This window comes from Heptranchias perlo, chromosome 17 (assembly GCF_035084215.1).
Source record: "Heptranchias perlo isolate sHepPer1 chromosome 17, sHepPer1.hap1, whole genome shotgun sequence".
Classification (NCBI taxonomy): domain Eukaryota; kingdom Metazoa; phylum Chordata; class Chondrichthyes; order Hexanchiformes; family Hexanchidae; genus Heptranchias; species Heptranchias perlo.
In genome coordinates, this window is record NC_090341.1 from 26,212,955 (window position 1) to 26,232,828 (window position 19,874).

At 41.7% G+C, this 19,874-nt stretch overlaps 1 protein-coding gene across 3 annotated transcripts in view; it reads right to left on the bottom strand.

Moving 5' to 3' along the window:
- The window catches only part of arhgef3 (Rho guanine nucleotide exchange factor (GEF) 3), a 308,969-nt gene that overhangs the window by 39,280 nt on the left and 249,815 nt on the right, over window positions 1–19,874 (bottom strand). The window contains exon 1 of one of the 3 annotated variants that reach the window (XM_067998758.1): window positions 1,584–1,894. The exons of the other annotated variants lie outside the window; for them this stretch is intronic. Within the exon in view, the coding sequence (XP_067854859.1) occupies window positions 1,584–1,679 (96 nt within the window). The 5' untranslated portion in view covers window positions 1,680–1,894. Of the gene's footprint in view, window positions 1–1,583; window positions 1,895–19,874 lie in introns of those variants that run through there. 3 annotated transcript variants of the gene reach the window in all.

A 19,874-nucleotide genomic window follows, 5' to 3' on the forward strand; every position in this document is an offset into this window, starting at 1 on the left:
CATCTCAAAGTGCTTCACATATAATCAATTACTCTGAATTGCAGTGGCTGTTATGTAAGCAAATGGATTATTCTGTGCCTCACTAAACAGTGCATAAGCCTCAACACTACTTGGGAAACCATGTGAAGGCAGGCGATTGAATTTAACCGGAACAGAAAGCTAGAAAGGGGATGTTTAAAAGGCAGGTTCTGATAACTTTAATTAATGGCAAGGGTTTGAGAAGGCAGCTTTTTAATTATTTTGAGATGATATTGTAGGTCTCTGAGACTCTCAGGTAAAGAGGTACTGTAGCTTCAATTTCAGCAAAAATGTTTCATACTTTCAGGTTGAAATTTGACTGACTGGATGGGACAATTCAATTTACTACTGAAAATCTTTGAACTTAATCAAGGTCCTCTGCTTAGAATTGAGCAAAACTTAAAAACACATACAGCAACACTTTAGCAAACAAACCTTTTCCAACATTTGTAATTAATCAGATGTATCATAATTGGTCTTTTCAATGTCCCTTCTTACTGTAATAATCTTTCGCTGGCAGCCTGACTTTTAAGTCGGCATTAAGTACACACAGAGATCAGGGAGTAGTTGATTTTGAATGAAACTGACAAGTGGATCATTGCTAAGGGTTGGAGCTTCCAATCAGCAGACACCGTCTTATAACAAGTACATTCCCCATTTATGGTGCCAAGACTTTGGAACCAATCTCAGACTGTTTCATGCATAAAGCAGCCATAGAAAAATGATGCACTCTGCAGGTTTAAAGTAAACAGATTTGGGACACATCAGATCTGTAAATACAACTAGCACAGGGAGAGGAGACTCGTGGCCTTACTCTCCGCGGCAGGGTTTTTGTGCGTATTTCTATTCTGCTTTAACATTAAAAAGAGCACAACCCCATATGGAAACTGCACTGCAAAAGTCCACTCACAATAAAATTCCTGCACTTTTCTTGAGCCCAGGAGGGCTAGACTGCTTCCCTCCCCCTTTGCTGACTGCCAGACTTAATCCTCAAAGGGGTTGCACATTACTGTATAAACAAAGTACAAACCGCTGAGTGAAGCGGCCAGGATGGAAGTGGCAGACTTTGGAAATCAGAGAGGATTTCACATCAGCTGTTGTCTGGATTGGAGACTTCAAAGACACGGAGGGACATTGAGCAGTTTTGCCTCAACAATGGGATCGAAAAACTCGGCCGATTTACTACAGCCAGTTAGTGAGGAGGGAGTCAAAGTCCAAGAGGAGAAAGATTTTGACAGCCAAAAGGGCTATCACCGTGGAGGGAATGTCAAAGCTATTTCCATTCCTGCAACATTAAATGCTTCTTCTAAAAAAAAACCACACTTCCACAATTATGCCAAGTTTATGATTGACTAATTTTATAAATGATCAGTTTAACTGTTACATAAAGCAAGAAAATTAAGCCGACCACAATGGAAAGAGGGAATTTGTACAATTCTTTGTTAATGCCGTTTCTTGTACTCAAAAGTTTATGATTGAGTAAATCATCTCAGCAAGAAATAAGTCACCACAAAGCAACTGTTATCAAATCTAGACACAAAACACATCACACAAACACACAGTACCTCGGTCTCTTTAACAGAGGAGCTGACTGTCTGCACTTCTAAGGCACAGTTTGTCCTCTTAGCTGCGATACAATATGGGTAATCCTTGGCCACCATGGTGGCGGCAGGTGACGGTATCTTGGAGTTCACCTCTGACGATATTGTAGTACGAAGCTCAAAGGCCAAGTTGGGTCTTCCAGCCACGGTGCTGCTGAGCACCGCACTCTGTCCGCTCCGCTATCCTTGCTGTGCCTATGCCTGCATGACCCAAAATGCTTCCACCACACGACTGAAACAGCAGGGGGAACAGGACTTGGTAATAGCAGCAGAGCGGGAACGTCAGTCTTCGCAAACAACCCGCCCACAGGCAGAGGGGGTGGGTGCACACTGTGGAACCGGAGCGACGGAATGGAGCAAATCACTGAACCATACAAACAGTTGACGGAGAGAAAAGACACATACTTTCCGACCAAGTTAACGAAACTCTGCTTTTTGCACTTCTCATTCTTTGTGCATTGGCTTTAGTTTGATCTGCACGGTTCTGGAAAAAGGGGGATCCCTGATTTTGTTATTTTTGGACTGCAGTGGGCCTCGATACAAAATGATAATTCTTGGTTATTTTTGTTACCTACATTTCTAGGGCTATTAAATGTCTCTCCTTTTCAGCTTTATCAAAGAGGTACTCGCATTTTTCCCTCTTTCCAAGCACCATCATTCTTCAACTGAAAGTCAACCAATTCTACTCCCAGTTATCTGCCAGTGACATGCTATCATCAGTCGCTAATACGAAAGGGGTCAACCTGACATCCCTGCTGATTTTGTTTTCCCTCTAATCCCAGTCCAAATTTAGCATCACCACGGACAGCAATCCTAAACCTGGAGCTCACAATGTTGTTAAGATCTGGAATGCACTGCCCAAGGGGGTGGTGCAGGCAGATTCAATAATGGCCTTCAAAAGGGAACTGGATAAGTACTTGAAAGGAAAAAAATTTGCAGGGCTAGGGGGAAAGGGCGGGGCAGTGGGACTGGCTGGATTACTCTTGCATAGAGCCGACGCGGACTCGATGGGCCGAATGGCCTCCTTCAGTGCTGTAACCTTTCTATGTATCTAACTGTAGTTTGAATCAACATCCCTTCCACTCCATGGTGCTAGAGCATCAGCACACCAATGTGTCATGCTACTGACCTGTTCTCCTTTTAAGTTTCCTACCCCCATCCTAAATTGTCTAGAAGCTTGTTAAACAAATTTATTTTCTTCAATGGCTCAGTGAATAACTCTTGCTGAGTTAGCTGACCGCAGCATAGGCAGCAATCGGATCACTACAATCGGCTTCAGCGTGTCTGGGTTAGCAAGGAGAAAATTGGCCAAGTCCCTGGTTGCTAGCCTATGATCTGAATGAGGTCAGGATCGAGTTTGACTGTGAATCCCCCATTGGCCAATTTTCAAGGTTCAAGCATGTAGAGTGGTCACTCAGGTGGAATCAGTGGCAAGGATGCAGAGTTTGGGAGAGAGAGAGAAGAAAACTGACAATGGTTTTTTGCCCCATCTCCAACCTCCCTTCAAAGTCCTTGAATATGTTGTCACCTTCCAAATCTATGCCCATCGTTCATAGACCTCCCTGTTTGAATCAGGTTTCCACCTCTATCACAGCACCGAAAAGGTCTTAATCAGAGTCACAATTGACATCCTCTGCGACTGTGACCGTGGTGCATTATCTCTCCTCATTCTCCTCAACCTCTCTGAAGCCTTTGACATGTTGACCATGCAACTCCTCCTACGCCTCTTTGTTCAGCTCAGTGGGATTGCCTTTGTCTGGTTCCACTTTTACCTATCCGATTGTAGCCAGAGTATCTCCAGCACCATTATCTCTGGAGTTCCCCAAAGAACTATCCTAGGTCCCCTCCACTTGTTCATCTACATGCCGCCCTTTGGCGACATCATCTGCAGACATGGAGCCAGTTTCCACGTGTGCGCTGATGACACCAAGCTCTAACTTTCCATCACCTGTCTTGACCCCTACACTGCCTCTGTGTTGCCAGACTGCTTGTTCAACATCCAGTCCTGGATGAGCCACAATTTTGTCCAGCTAAACATTGAAGATTGAAGCCCGCCACAAACTCTGCATCCTTGCCACTGATTCCACCCCCTCTCTGGCCACTGTCTCAGGTTGAACCAAACTGTTTGCAACCTTGCAACCCCGAGCTGAGCATTTGACCCCATATCCTCTCCATCACCAACCTTTGCCCCTACCGCAGCCCATCTGCTGCTGAAACCCTCATCCAAGGCCTTGTCATCTGCAGACTCAAATATTCCAATACTCTCCTGCCCAGCCTTCCCCCTCCAGCTTCTGTAAACTTCAGCTTATCAACACCTCTGCTGCTCGTATCCTATCCTGGACCAAATCTCGTTCACCCCTGTCCTCACTGACCTAAAATGACTCATCTCCCAATGCCTCAAATTTAAAATTCTCATCCTCATGTTTAAGTTGTTTCAGCCTTGCCCCACGTATCTCTGTAACCTCTTCCAGCCTACAACCCCCCCACCCCCGCCCCCTGCCACCTCCTGAAACTCTTCTCTGATTCTGGCCTCTTTCCTTCACCCCAATATTAGAAACCATGACTTCAAACGCCTAGGCCCCACACTCTGAAATTCCCTCTCTAATGCCCTCTGCTTCTCCACCTCTTAGTCTTCTTTAAAATCTATCTCTTTGACAAATCTCCTTCCTTGGCTTGGCATACATTTTTTTGATTATGCCTCTGTGAAGCGCTTTGGGACTTTTCTACCTTAAAGGTACTACATAAATGTATGTTGTCAATAATCTTTAAAAATGTGCACAGAATAAAATAGATAAAGTAGTATACAGGTTGGGATCACACAAAACATAATGTACTTGCCTTCAGATTATTTTTTTTTAAGGAATAAACTGCCTCTTTTAATGTTCTTTCCCCCACTTTCCAACTGTCTGGTCTTTCTACATTATGCACCTCCCTGAACTAAAAGGATGCATGGAAAACCAACTTGTCAATATTATTCTTAAACTAGCCATGGGGAGATTCATGACAATGGTTGAGAGTCGCTTGAGTCTCCCCGCTGTCGACAAATATTTGGCTTCTGCTTGTCCCCTTCTTGAAATGGCACAGCTGAGATTGGTGACTGACATTAAGAAGGAAGTTGGGTGGAAATGTGTTCCTTAACATTCCATGGAACTGGACGTTAGCCATTCACTCCAATGTGACTCCACAGTGTTGATAAATTTTGAAACTGTTCACATTTCAGTTAAGGTTCATTTAGAAAAACATGTTCTGTCCCAGGGTAAACAGATTGACCACGTGCTTTTAAGTACTATGCAATAAATTAGATTTGTAAAGAAATGAGTGAAGATAATGGAATTCCTCTATTCAACGGTGTGGAGATGCCGGTGATGGACTGGGGTGGACAAATGTAAGGAGTCTTAAATAAAGCTGTTGGACTATAACCTGGTGTTGTAAGACTCCTTACATCTATTCAACGGAACCTCAGCTCTGCTTCAGTCACCTATTTGCTGACAGCCTCAATTCTTACTCAGCATCAGAATGTAAAGCGCATTGGTATTCCACTTTTTAATGCAAGTAATTGACCTGAAATAAACACACATCATTTGCAAACAGAAACTTTACTTTCACAAAATATTGTATAATCATTTCTTATTTTTCAGTAAATGCAGCACAGATATGATTCTGTGCCATACAAGTGCAGGAGGGTCCAAGTTTCAGTCAATTCATGATCTGTGCTTAGTTTGACAATCTCAGCAAGAGTGGGCTTGTGATTGTTACAATTGTTTTTTATTGTCCTCTAGCTAGGAGGGAAAAACATAGATGTTGTTCCAACTCCTGATTGCTCTCTAGTGCAGACTAATGGAACGGCACATGTATAGACAGGATAGAACTCAGTTCAGCTAGATTCTAAAGTTTGGCTGGTGGTTTGCTGGGAAAATCACGCAGAGTTGCTGAAAATTCCTCAACTATGGAAATGGTGTCAGATTCTGATTAACATATAGAGATAATCTAAAATATCCAAAATCCAAACTAGCTTGATGGAGGGAGGAAAGGAAACTATAAAGCAGATTCTGCTATTGGGCACTCACAGGAGCAGCTGTCAGGAAAACAGGCTTGGAGTTTGTGATTTCCCATTTATTTTAATGGATGAAAAATCATGAGCTGTGGGCCACAAGTTTCTTGAACTGCGCCTTTTCCTTGCTGGGGAGCTCAATCATGGAATCATCCTTTTATCCTCTGTCATGCATTACTGTTCATGAGGCAGATGCTGATTTTGAGATCTGGGAGGGCAAGAGGAAAACAATGACTTAGAATGAAACTATGGGGGTCATTTTCCGCAGGAGTTCTCCCGCTCACCGCTGTAACTTTGGCACAATAGCTGCTGAAAACCTGGAGAAACCTACATGAATACGGTTTACGCCATCTTTCCGTTTTCTTCATGGCTCTTCAGTCAAAGTTATGGCAGATGAGCAGGAATTCACCACTATATAGCTTAATCTCCCTTTACAGAAATGGTGACTACTGGGCTTGTCAGATTGCGTCTAAATTCATCTCTAGTAAACCGCAGTGATGAGCAGACTGACGACAGAATGACTTGAGAGGCAATATTTTTAAAATTGTGGACTGGTTCTTTGGCCAGGCAGTATACAGGTTGATTATGACATCCCCTACTACTCCTATGGATTGCAGTATTGTACGATCATGATTAGAAAATGCCAGAAACAAGATGTTTATGTTGTTTTTGGAAACATTAACAAAATCGTGTAACTGAATGAGATCATGCCTGTAATGGTCGGTTGCAAAAATCAAGGGGTTTGTCACAGCATGTCACACTGTGACAAATCATAGCATCATTTATGGTTAGGTAGCCTGATAATGCTCACTGTTCAGGCTCAAATATAAAAACCACTTAGGAAAGTTATAAGAAGAGCACCTGTGGAAATTATACTCTAGCATGAGTTACTGGCTTCAAGAGAGGTGCGATTTGGGACAAAATAAAAAAAACTTGGATGACCTCTATCTTTGGGGGTTTTCTTCTCTTTTCATCCCTCTATCCTCCAATTCTAACAGCACTAGGACCAGTGAGGGTGCAGCCTGAGGCCTAGTCCTCCACTTTTTGTTCTCTGTGGGAAACGCATCGTTTTTATTTGGTAGCTTCTCCAACAGCCTAGGTGGCACAACGCACTCGGTGTATCGAGAATCAAGGGCATAAACCTACATCCTACTTCCCAGATGATTACTTTTAAAACAAGCAACTCAACTCTCCCATGTAAACATAATCACCTCTGTGATTCCATTCTATCAAATAAGCCAACTGAGAATCTAATGGCAAATCCAAACACACAAATCACTTATTTCACAAACCAGTGCCAGAACCGATCAACAATCTATCTCCCCCACCCCATCCACACTGTAGAACTTTTCATCTTCAGCAATATTTCAGTACACAAGGGACACTTTCAGAAGCTACTTTGGGTATATCAAGGTTTGTAGGATCACCACTAGTCACTTTTACAGAAGCGAGGAGCCGGTTGCACAATCTAACGGGAGAGTATTGCAATCACTCACATTAAAATCATTACAAAATAAACATTTCAAACTACTTGAAAGAACTATCATGGCCATCCTGCTGAGAGTTTTAATGTAGAGATTTCTTGCTGCTCGAGTGTGCGCTGTATTTTAAATCTTCAGCTGATACACATTAAAAAAAAGCTTCCAGAAAAGGAAGGACACAAATGATCAATTTCAATCAGCCTGACAGTGAACGTGCTCTGAAATTAAATCTATACCTTGAAGCTCGAAATAACTGATGATTGTAGTTGACCTGGCACTTATTAACTGTCTTGACTATGTGTTAAAATGTCTGCAGCATATGATGCGGTATGGAGGGATGGACAACTGCTGAAAACGTCTAGAATAGTACGCTGCATACCAACACTGCACCTACTAACAGCCATGTTCACCAACCGCAAACTCCGCGTACATCTCACGGAGCAGATATTGAATAACAGGCTCCCGCAGGGTTCGGTTTGACACCATCATTTTTAATATTTATATCAGTAATAACCCACCAATCCAGTCAAGGAAATTCAGATATGCAGATGACCGTGCGCTAGCCATCCAAGCGAGAACTCTTGCCCAAGCAGATCGCACGCTTGCAAAAGACTTGAAAATACTTGAGGACTATTAGAAACTGTGGCTCCATCCGAATCCTCAGAAAACACTGGCTCTGCATTTCATTTGAGCAAACGGCATGCAAAGAAGCACTTGAGTGCTCCCTTCTGTGGTACTGAGCTCAGTCACGAGGACTTCCCAAATGTCCTTGAAGTGGTTCTGGATTGTAGTCTCACATACCGTCAACATCTGATGAAAACTGCAGCCAAGATAAAGAATTGGATCAACAATCCACAAATTAGCGGGGACCAGCTAGAGAGCAGATGACACGCCCTGCAGGCAGCCACCTTGGCCCTTGTTTTCTCAGTAGCTGAATATTGCACACTAGCATGGGCAGGAAGTGCACACACAAATCTTGTTGAGGTCCAACTGAAGACCACCGTAAGAATCATCACAGGAGTACTGAAACCAACAACGACAGTCTGGCTCTCTGTTCTCTCACATATCTTGCCACCACCTCTCAGAAGAGAAGCAGCAATAATCAGAGAATACAACCGGACCCTAGCATACTCAGATCTGCTTATTAATGAAGATCTCCAAAAGCTCTCGAGATGTCACCTTAAGTCCAGGAAACCCTTCTGGTTAGCGGCCAAAACTCGCAAAACCTCGGAATTCTCACCTAAAGACAAGTGGCGGAAGATGTGGGAAATCAGTGTGGCTAAGAATCAAGATCTGATCATGGACTCCATGGTTTGACCACCTGGTTTCACCATGCCACGTAAAATATGGATCACTGAGAATTGCATCAGAACTTCATATGGGCGCTGCAACCACCCGCTACGTAAATGGAAGATGAAGGATAGCCTGATGTGCAACTATGGAGAGGCTATCCAAAAACCAGTAAAATAACTATTCTAGTACAGTGAGACTTGTCCAAAGGGGCAGCATCTTTATGAAAGTGTTTGGCAGACCACTTGATGTTCGAAGAGCTCTGTGCTATTTTTATCATAATGACAACATACTCTAGATACAATCATGCATTGCACTGTGCATTCACAAATCAAAAGAGGTGCCCCTGTAATGAACAGCTGTCCATAAAAACCTGTTAATATTAGTTCCTGCCTTTACTGAATGAATCAGACTTTATCTATGGGAAGATACTTCTGAGCATTATGTGCACCAATCTTCCAATTTACAATTTCACTGCACATAGCACAGAGGAAATCCCCTCCCAGAGCTCAGTCCCAATGTACATGCTACAGATACAAATGCTTTGAACAATTTTATCACCGTGTAACCAGCTATTAAATAAAAATCTTACATGTGTGTGCACTGCCTGTCAACTTTTTCCATTATAAATTTCTACATCCACAATTATAATGGAAACTGCCATTGCAAAGTTGTCACACTGTAATAACACCATCACTCCAGTGAGGAACTATGCACTGTTCAGTTATTCCCCTGGCCTCTAACTTCGCTTCACCTAAAGACTATAGTTGGTCTTGATTCCCCATGTGTGATGTTATGGGAGATGGACTAGTAATACGTTAAACATTTTGCCCTTGACATACACTTGCTGTCCACATAAGCTTACTTCCTGTGTCACAATTTTTCTATCAGATTTTTATGTCAATGTTTTATAGTGGCAAAAAGCTGTGTCAACATTTTTATAATGGGAAAAACTCTGTCGGTTATGCTGTTGTTGCAAGCCCTCCAACAATAGGTGGCACTGTGCTGGAAATCATCCAGGGTTGCCTGCCATATTATTTTTTGTTTGATTCCCAACTGTTTTCTTGCCTACTTATCAGATATTTAAAATATAATTTTGGGGTTTTTCACCTGATAAATGGATCACCTGAAACTTGCTTGCTCATTTGCAAGCCTTCCTCCCCCACCTGCTGACTCATTTGTGGCTGCCAGATTTTGAGCCTCGGCCTATCCACCCCCACCCACCCACCCTGTTTGCTTTCCTCAATAGTACAGTGGCTGGCCCTGAACCTAGTGCTTGGGCCTACCTACATAACCCATTTCTGACTGTTGGATTGCTTTTGTGTTTGTATCCTCCTCCTGTTTCCTATCCTCATTAGTATAGTGTTTGGGCTTCAAGCCTGCCACCTTGTGCCTCAAACTCCCCACATTATAACCTATAACTCCTATCTGCAACCCCTGACCCCAATTCTGGCCTGTGACACTGGCCCTCTAAGCCATCACGAAATTGTTAAACAAAAATAATTCTTTACATGCACTTAATCTTATTCTATTATACAAATATATCATGTTGATTTTTTAAGTGTCTTAGCAAATAACAGCCTCTTTTTTAGCTCAAATATTAAAGAGGGTTTAGTTTTTATCTTTAGCTTACATCAGTTCAGGTGATGTAATGAAATCTGCCACGAAGGCACCATATACTTAAATGGATATTCTATATGAGTATACAAAATTAACTCTTAAAGTGCCTTAGCAAACTGAGAGCCTTTTTTATATATTTCAAAAGAGAAGCTTTTATTTTTTTAAAAACTTAGCTTGCATGTCAGTGTGGATGACATGACACCTGTCTCGGGGAACTGTGCTCAAAGTGATTATACTGTACAAATATATAGTACTAACTAAGTGCCTTAGCAAACCAAAAGCCTTTTAATATTTAACTAATATACGAATGAAGCTTTTAGTTTATTTAACTTACTCTTCATGTCAGAGCAGACACTGAAACTAGATCTGCCACAGGGGGACCATTTATGTGGACATCGGGTTGGCAAAGAAGTTTACCCTCAAAATCATCATGAGCAATGCCATAGGAGATCTGTTACTCATTAAAACTAACAAAAACACTTCTTAATGATGGTGATGTGACAAGTCTCAGTAACTGTGCGTTGTAAAACTTCAGTGGCCTCAGCCATCAGTGAAATCTTCACTTGCTAAGCAGCGAGGTGATCATTTAGTGATGATTTGTGTGGTCCTTGAAAGCAAGAAATTTCTGATTGACCTAAAGACTTTAAAACAGTGCACAGTTATAGCCTTACTATTAAAGTTCTTAATTAATTCGCTGATTTATTAAAAAAAAACTCATGTTAATTTTTAGATACAAGATTGGTGATGCCTGTCCAGGCACTCACAGGGGTCTCAGTTTTGTGATGTTAGCTCCCACTTCCTCAATGAAGACAGAACCAGAAATCAGCAACATAAAGTTGAGATTATCCTGATAAACAGTTATTATTAGATAACAGCAATTAGGAAAATGCTGATCTCTTACATAAATCTAAATAGTGCTTTAGGCAAAGCAGCTTTGAGGTGTCCTGTAATAGCTGTGATAGAGAAGATGCACTGACTGATTGGAGTGTTCAGCCCCCCATTTAATGAAACAATGGATGCAAATCAAATCGCAACTACTGACATCACTAATCTGTACCACTCTTGTGGGTTTAGAAGGAGTATATACTTAATTTTTCAGTTGTACTGTTTTCTCCTCCATTCAGAATCATATCATACTGTCCTTGTAATCTATGATGTTCCAGTGACTCCAAGAGCAAATGAAAATACTGCAACTAGACCCTCAGAAAAGTCAACACATCAATGCTGTGAACTCAGAAGTGAGCAGTTCCTAACATAAACTTTATTCAAAACACATGTAATATGAATCATTTTTTCAAAGGAGTGATGTTGTCAGCTGTGTTGGGCTTTGCAATTACTACAGACCTCAATCTTCCTGGTTACTAGGAGAGTTCTACATTGGATTTTTAAAAAAATTAAACAGAAAAAACTTTCAAAATAAAAATGTACACACCTCACTCCGCTTCTCCACCTTCCCACATCAATACAACTCTCCTTTTTGGTCAATGTGAAAAATATTAAATTAAGAGTAAGTATAGCTTCCAAAAGCATTTGGTATGAATTATTATTCATTGAACTGCTTGTAGCTGATTAAACTATTACAATTTGTGTAATTTATAAATAAATGTGGGCCTAAGTGGTTATGGAGAAAAAATTAAAACTTCTTGTACAGATATTAAGGGGATTATAGTTAGAGTGAGGAGTATATAGAGGTCTTCTAGCTTCACTCTTGCTGAGGAGAAATTCAAGGTGCCAACTTGTCACCTCGAGGGAGAGAAGCACATCACATAATCTAATAAGCAATTAGTATAGTGCATCTCATTCATTTACCCAAAAACTGAATACATCAACTTAAGAATATAAAAAGTGCAGTATAAATGTCAAGCCAGCAGTTAGATACAAATACCTACAAATAAGAGGCTGAGCTTAAATGTAAACGGTCATGAGAACCTGGTTACCCTGATGAGTGGAAACGTTTGTTATATCTCACTGCTTGCCATTGCTTATTCTTTACTTAAACACTTTCCTGGTGGTAATAACTGACAAAATCATACTGTTGGACTACACAAACCATTCACCATTCTTTGATATAAATTAAGACATGGACTTGGGGGCACAATTTCAAAATTTGCAGATAACACAAAACTTGGAAGTGTAGTAAACAGTGAGGACAATAGTAATAGGCTTCAAGAGGACATAGACAGGCGGTGGAATGGGCGGACACATGGCAGATGAAACTTAACACAGAGAAGTCCGAAGTGATACATTTTGGCAGGAATAATGAGGAGAGGCAATATAAACTCAATGTTACAATTCTAAAGGGGGTGCAGGAACAGGGTGACCTGTGCACAAATCTTTGAAAGTGGCAGGACAAGTTGAGAAAGTGGTTAAAAAAGCATATGGGATCCTGGGCTTTATAAATAGAGGCATAGAGTACAAATGCAAGGAAGTTATGTTGAACCTTTATAAAACAACGATTCGGCCACAACTGGAGTATTGTGTCCAATTCTGGGCACCGCACTTTAGGAAGGATGTAAAGACCTTAAAGAGGGTGCAGAAAAGATTTACTAGAATGGTTCCAAGGATGAGGGACTTCAGTTACTTGGATAGATTGGAGAAGCTGGGGTTGTTCTCCTTAGAGCAGAGAAGGTTGAGAGGAGATTTGATAGAGGTGTTCAAAATCATGAGGGGTTTAGGTAGAGTAAATAAAGAGACACTGTTCCCTTGGTGGAAGGGTCGAGAACCAGAGGACATAGATTTAAGGTGATTGGCAAAAGAACCGAAGGCGACATGAGGAAAAACTTTTTTACGCAGCGAGTGGTTATGATCTGGAATGCGCTGCCTGAGAGGGTGTGGAAGCAGATTCAATCGTGGCTTTCAAAAATGAATTGGACAAATGATTGAAGCGAAAAAATTTGCAGGGCTACGAAGAAAGAACTGGGGAATGGGACCAACTGGATTGCTCTTACAAAGAGCTGGCACGGGCTCGATGGCCCAAATGGCCTCCTTCTGTGCTGTAACCATTCTATTATTCATTCAAGCTCATTTGTTATCGAGTTTGTAGCTCATTTTTCTGCTGAACCACCCATCCATCATCTAGTTGTTTCTCACTTTCATCTGGAAACATGACAGCTGCCCCCCAAACTTCTACTAAATACTCAACAACAGAGCCAGTGCTGGAGAGAAAGGACGGGACAAACTCACAATTCTTTACCCTTTTGCTATAAACCCAGTACAAACTAACTAAGCTGTGGCTTTAATGACTTCACTTAAGTATCATATTACTGCTGATCAGGATAAGAATACCTACATTAATGGTACTTGCCTCATTGCAACAACTGGTTAATGGAATATTTTGATTTCTGCAGAGTGCTCCCATTAAAAAAACTTGTGTTGTTGCAGCCTCTTTGTACAAGACAAGATGATGTTGCAATTAACTTCAGTAGCAAAGACAAATGTAGATGCTCCCAAACCCTTAGCTTCAAAGTTATTAGTGGATTATTTTTAAAAATGTGTTGTCTGTTTCGGAGGATAATTCATCAAATTCTACCCTATATCTTGATTTTTGGATCAATTAGTAATGTGGAAAATCTGAAGTTCTGATTATCCCAGGCCTTTGTTAGAAAATGTTATTCTTTCTTACTAGTAATTAACTTTCTATGCCAACTATATAGATATTGAAGCCCTAATGAACCACAAACTGTGATCAAAAAATAAAAGGATTATTTCACAACTTAAATGGGAAGTTTAACAAGAATAATTAGTCACAATTCCAATATATGGTGAAGTGATCCCTTTTTAGAAGAAGAAATTAAACATGCAAGTAACAGTACCCATTGCACATAGAGGAAAGAGAAGATGCATTGACTGGGGTAAATCTAGCTAGTGATGTAACCAGCATCTCAATTTTTGAATACATGATTGAGCAGATCAAGTGGCCAATTCTTTAGAAAGCAGTTCCTTAAAGAACAAATCAAAAAGCTTTCACTCTGTCGTATGCATCAAGTTGACTTTAGAATCTTTCAGCATAACGCTGTAGGGTCTAAATTAGCAGCATTGATTAATATATATCATTTAATAAGATAAAAGTCACACTTGCCTAGAAGATTGTTCCCTATTGTTCCAATAGGCATTATGATTAAAGTGTTGCATCAACATTTGAGGCAAAGATCAAGTATGAAGGTACATATTTAAGAACAGATTGTATTCCAAATATCACAACTGAAAAAGAAAGCAGCTCTTACAGAAACCCATGTGGAACTGTTTTTCACAACTGGAAATTTATAATAAAACATTCAAACAAAATGCTTATCCATTATAAAATTCAGAGAAGATTTTAGTTAAATTTTAACATTCTCTTAAAATACACAACTTTTTGTTTGAATTTTGTGCTTTTCTTGGTAAGGGGTCTGAAAGTGGAACACTTTCAATTTTGAGCACCTAGTTTCAAAATCAAGCACTCCCAGATCAACGATAGCATTGTTAGATGCAAAGTAATGCTCACTTTGCTCTATCCCAATATGCCTTAGCTCCAATCTCAGATAGATACCCACTACTGTACCAGTATGACACTTTTTCATTTCCCACAGCTGCCATCCTGTGACCTTTCTGAGTGAGATAGCTCAAACTAATTTCACCTAAAAGGCATATTTATGCTGGAATATTTTAAAACAATATAAAAAATATTAAAAATTCCACTCAACTGCAAAGTCGCCGCTTGGCATGGGGTTACTGAAATGTAGAAATACACCTGTACATCATAGAGCTGCAATACTGAGAAATATTGGGATGATAATTGGTAAGAATGTATTTGCGCTCAGTCAAGCAGCGGTAATTACAGTGCATGAGGCCTAATCAGAGCCATCCTTCAGAACAGCTGGAGTACAGCTTGTGGTAGAAGCAGAAACCTTTGAATGTTTTTCATTCCAGTTTTCTTTGCGTGACTACATTTTGTTTCTGTGCACAACACTCAGGAAGCTGAACTACAAACCCTTCTAAAGACCCTATGAATGGCTTTGAAGATTATACCATTGCGTATTATTTCCTCCCTGAGCCGTTTTAAAAAAAGCATTAAAAGTCTTTTTCATTTATATATAATTATACAAAGCGTGCACCAAAAGTTATACAATAAATATCCCTAATACTTAACCTCACAGAGAAACCGTTCACCAAGAAGCTAATGGCAGTTTTCTTTTGGTGAGAATCATCACTGTACAAACCCAGGGCAAAAGCCCATGTCAACCCTCCAATCAACTGCCTAACTCCTAAATGTCGTCAGAAAAGATTTGGCTGGAAATCTTTTGTTTTGGTTTGAGTTTTGGCTTTAAGAGTTCAGCTATGTTTTATATTGGCCTGGCCTCAGCTCAGCTTTTAAAATGCATGTCTGCCCCTTTCGCTACCAGAGTACAAAAGAGTAGGACAGAAGTCTCCAATTTTGTTGATTTTATCAAGACTGCAATTAAAAGCAATTCAGATACAAAATTATACGTTAACCTTACAGCAGGACTGTTAAAAAAAAAGGGATAGAAACATAGAAACATAGAAAATAGGAGCAAGAGTAGGCCATTCGACCCTTCATGGCTGATCATCTAACTCAGTACCCTGTTCCTGCTTTTTCCACATATCCCTTGATCCCTTTAGCATTAAGAAATATATCTATCTCCTTCTTGAATACATCTAATAACTTGGCCTCCACTGCCTTCTGTGGTAGAGAATTCCACAGGTTCACCACCCTCTGAGTGAAGAAATTTCTCCTCATCTCGGTTCTAAATGGCATACCCCGTTTCCTGAGACTGTGACCCCGGTTCTGGACTCCCCAGCCATCGGGAACATCCTCCCTGCACCGAGTCTGTCTAGTCCTGTTAGAATTTTATATGTTTCGATGAGATCATCTCTCATTCTTCTAAGCTCTAGTGATTATAGGCCTAGTCGACCCAATCTCTCCTCATATGTCAGTCCTGCCATCCCAGGAATCAGTCTGGTACACTTGTTGCACTCCATCCATGGCAAGGACATCCTTCCTCAGATAAGGAGACCAAAACTGCACACAATACTCCAGATGTGGTCTCACCAATGCCCTGTACAACTGCAGTAAGACATCCCTGTTCCTGTACTCAAATCCTCTTGCAACGAACGCCAACATACCATTCGCCTTCCTAACTGCTTGCTGCACCTGAATGCTCACTTTCAGCAACTGGTCATCCAGGTCTCGTTGCACCTCTCCTTTTCCCAATCTATCACCATTCAGATAATAATCTGTCTTTCTGTTTTACAACCAAAGTGGATAACCTCACATTTATCCACGTTATACTGCATCTGCCACGTTCTTGCCCACTCACCCAACTTGTCTAAATCACATTGGAGCCTCTTTGCATCCTCCTCACAGCTCACATTCCACCCCATCTTTGTGTCGTCTGCAAACTTGGAAATGTTACATTCCGTTCCCTCATCCAAATCATTGATATATATTGTGAATAGCTGGGGCCCAAGCTCCAATCCCTGCGGTACCCCAATAGTCACAACCTGCCACCCGGAAAAGGACCCGTTTATTCCTACTCTCTGTTTCCTGTCTGTCAACCAATTCTCAATCCATGCCAGTATATTCCCCCCAATCCCATGTGCTTTAATTTTGCACACTAACCTCTTGTGTGGGACCTTATCAAAAGCCTTCTGAAAATCCAAGTACACCACATCCACTGGTTCACCCCTATCTATTCTACTAGTTACCTCCTCAAAAAACTCCAGTAGATTTGTTAAGCATGATTTCCCTTTCATAAACCCATGCTGACTTTGTCCAATCCCATTCATGCCTTCCAAGTGTTCTGTTATCATATCCTTTGTAATAGACTCTAGCATTTTCCCCACTACTGATGATAGGCTAACTGGTCTGTAATTCCCTGTTTTTTCTCTTCCCTCCTTTTTTAAATAGTGGGGTTACATTTGCCACCCTCCAATCTGTAGGAACTATTCCAGAGTCTATAGAATTTTGGAAGATGACCATCAATGCATCCACTATTTCCAAGGCCACTTCCGTTAGTACTCTGGGATGTAGATTATCAGGCCCTGGGGATTTGTCAGCCTTTAGTCCCATTAAATTTCCCTAGCACTATTTTTTTACTAATACTGATTTCCTTCAGTTCCTCCCACTCACTAGACCCTTGGCTCCTTAACATTTCCGGGAGGTTATTTGTGTCCTCCTTTGTGAAGACAGAACCAAAGTATGTGTTTAATTGTTCTGCCATTTCTTTGTTCCCCATTATAATTTCCCCCATTTCTGACTGTAAGGGACCTACATTTGTCTTCACTAATCTTTTTCTCTTGACATATTTATAGAAGCTTTTACAGTCAGTTTTTATGTTCCCTGCTAGTTTACTCTCAAATAGGCTTCTGTCTACCCCGCAGGAGTTAACTCAGCAAAAGAGAACCTCCCATTTAGATTCAAATTCCCTAATAGGATTTATGATTCAAAATATTTGTTCGAATAGATTCAACAACATCGCCTCTTGTATTTCTATTTCCAATCATATGGCATCAGTTTGATGAAAATCTGGTGATTAGTGCAGAATATCGAATTGTATCATCATGCTAAATTATCCTAGAGCATACTCGACTTAATATTCACACTCACAAGGTGTTCCAAATTCCAAAAAAATAGAAACACATGCTAAACCTCACCTGAGACAGACAACTTCCCTAATTCCCCAGGGAGACCCAGGCGGGAGGGCAGACAGTTTTCCGAATCTGCCAGGGAATGCAGACCTGGGGAGAAATTTACAAGCTGTGCCCAAAACAACCGCAAAGTGGGTGAGGTGTCTGTGGTGCCTGCCCACAGCAATGGTCGGGAGGCCCAGACCGTTTCCAGGTTCAGGACTCATTTGAATTCAGTCAGTGAGCTGCAGGCGGCAAACGGGTGTTCCGCTGCAGCTTGCCGGTTTTGGAAGGCCCAAAATCGGCCAACTTCTACATGGCTGACAGGTTGGGTCTAAAGAGAAGGGGTGGGGCAGCGAATGGGAACGAGAACAGGCTGGCAGCAGGCCGGATAATTTTCGCGAGGCTAGAAGGAGCATGAATACTCCTCCTGGCCCCACAAAATCTTAAAAAAACCCCAAAAACTTACCTTTCCTGAGTGACCTACAGCGGTCCCTTTAAGGACCGCTAGTTAGGCCATTCAACGCGTGGTACAACTTGGCTTAGCGGGCACAACACATGCTCCGCCCATTCATACACAAAAATTGCAATCGGAGTCCTACAACCTGCACAGGATCCTAACTTGCACATTTAAACAGCCTCTCACCTGTTTTGGGTGGGTGCGCTGGGCACCCATTTAAAGGCCTGCCTGAATCAGGCATCAAAGGGGTGTCCAAGGTACTCATTCAAACGTCCTCTGCCGGTTGCCCCTTTTTCAGATGAGAAACGGGTGGCCGGCAGTTGAAAATCGTCCCCCTCCTCTTGATATTAGGAAATGGCTGCATAAATTTGGAGCTCATCCCCATTTCACAGGCTGGTAATGAAAAAGGTAAAGCAGGTCATATAGTTCAAAGTGAACCTGATTTCTAAAACTACACTTCTTGAGGAAATTAACAGAGCATAGATGATTTTCACTGTTTTTCACCGGCATCATTATTTGGTAGAAATGTAGTCACTGTTTAACCTTTATTAAGCACAGAAATAAGACAACGCACTGGCACAGAGCCACAATAGTGGGATGCCCAACTTCAAAGTGAGCGGCTGAACCCAGCCAAGTTGTTATGGCGAGACACTGAGTGGAGGCTAGGCACCACCCCACATAAAAGGGAAAAGTTGACGGAAGAACCAACTCTCGGTTACTGTCACAACTTCTTGGTTGACTCAGAGCAGTGTAGGTGGAGTTCTGACAGCAGCTTGCTTGCCCACATGCCCTTTCGATTGCAAGTGCTTTGTGACTCATGGAGGGCAAGGAACTTGGGGGAAAAGTAGAAGGACTCCTACTCTGAAAAGTTAGAAAAATATAATTACAGGAACCATGTTTTCACAAAGTTTTTTTATATATGTCCACTTACAGAATTAGTAACTAAGGGCTCGATTTTTGGACCTCCGAGCCGGCAGGTTCGTGGTGGGGGTGGGGGGGGGCTCTGCAAATTGGGGATTCCCGGGGCGGGTCCGGAGCCCGGCTCTAACCCACCCACTTCCGGGTTCCCCAGTGACGCGCTTAGATGCGCGCGCAGCCCCCGCATGCGGGACTCCCGCCGGCAATTAAAGCCAGCGGGATCCCACTTAAGGCAATTAATGTGATAGTTCAGGTCGTTAGCAGACCTGATTTGTAGGAACATAGGAACAGGAGTAGGCCATTCAGCCCCTCGTGCCTGCTCCGCCATTTGATAAGATCATGGCTGATCTGTGATCTAACTCCATATACCCGCCTTTGGCCCATATCCCTTAATACCTTTGGTTGCCAAAAAGCTATCTATCTCAGATTTAAATTTAGCAATTGAGCTAGTATCAATTGCCGTTTGCGGAAGAGAGTTCCAAACTTCTACAACCCTTTGTGTGTAGAAATGTTTTCCAATCTCGCTCCTGAAAGGTCTGGCTCTAATTTTTAGACTGTGCCCCCTACTCCTAGAATCCCCAACCAGCGGAAATAGTTTCTCTCTACCCACCCTATTTGTTCCCCTTAATATCTTATAAACTTCGATCAGATCACCCCTTAACCTTTGAAACACTAGAGAATACAACCCCAATTTGTGTAATCTCTCCTCGTAACTTAACCCTTGAATTCCGGGTATCATTCTAGTAAACCTACGCTGCACTCCCTCCAAGGCCAATATGTCCTTCCGAAGGTGCGGTGCCCAGAACTGC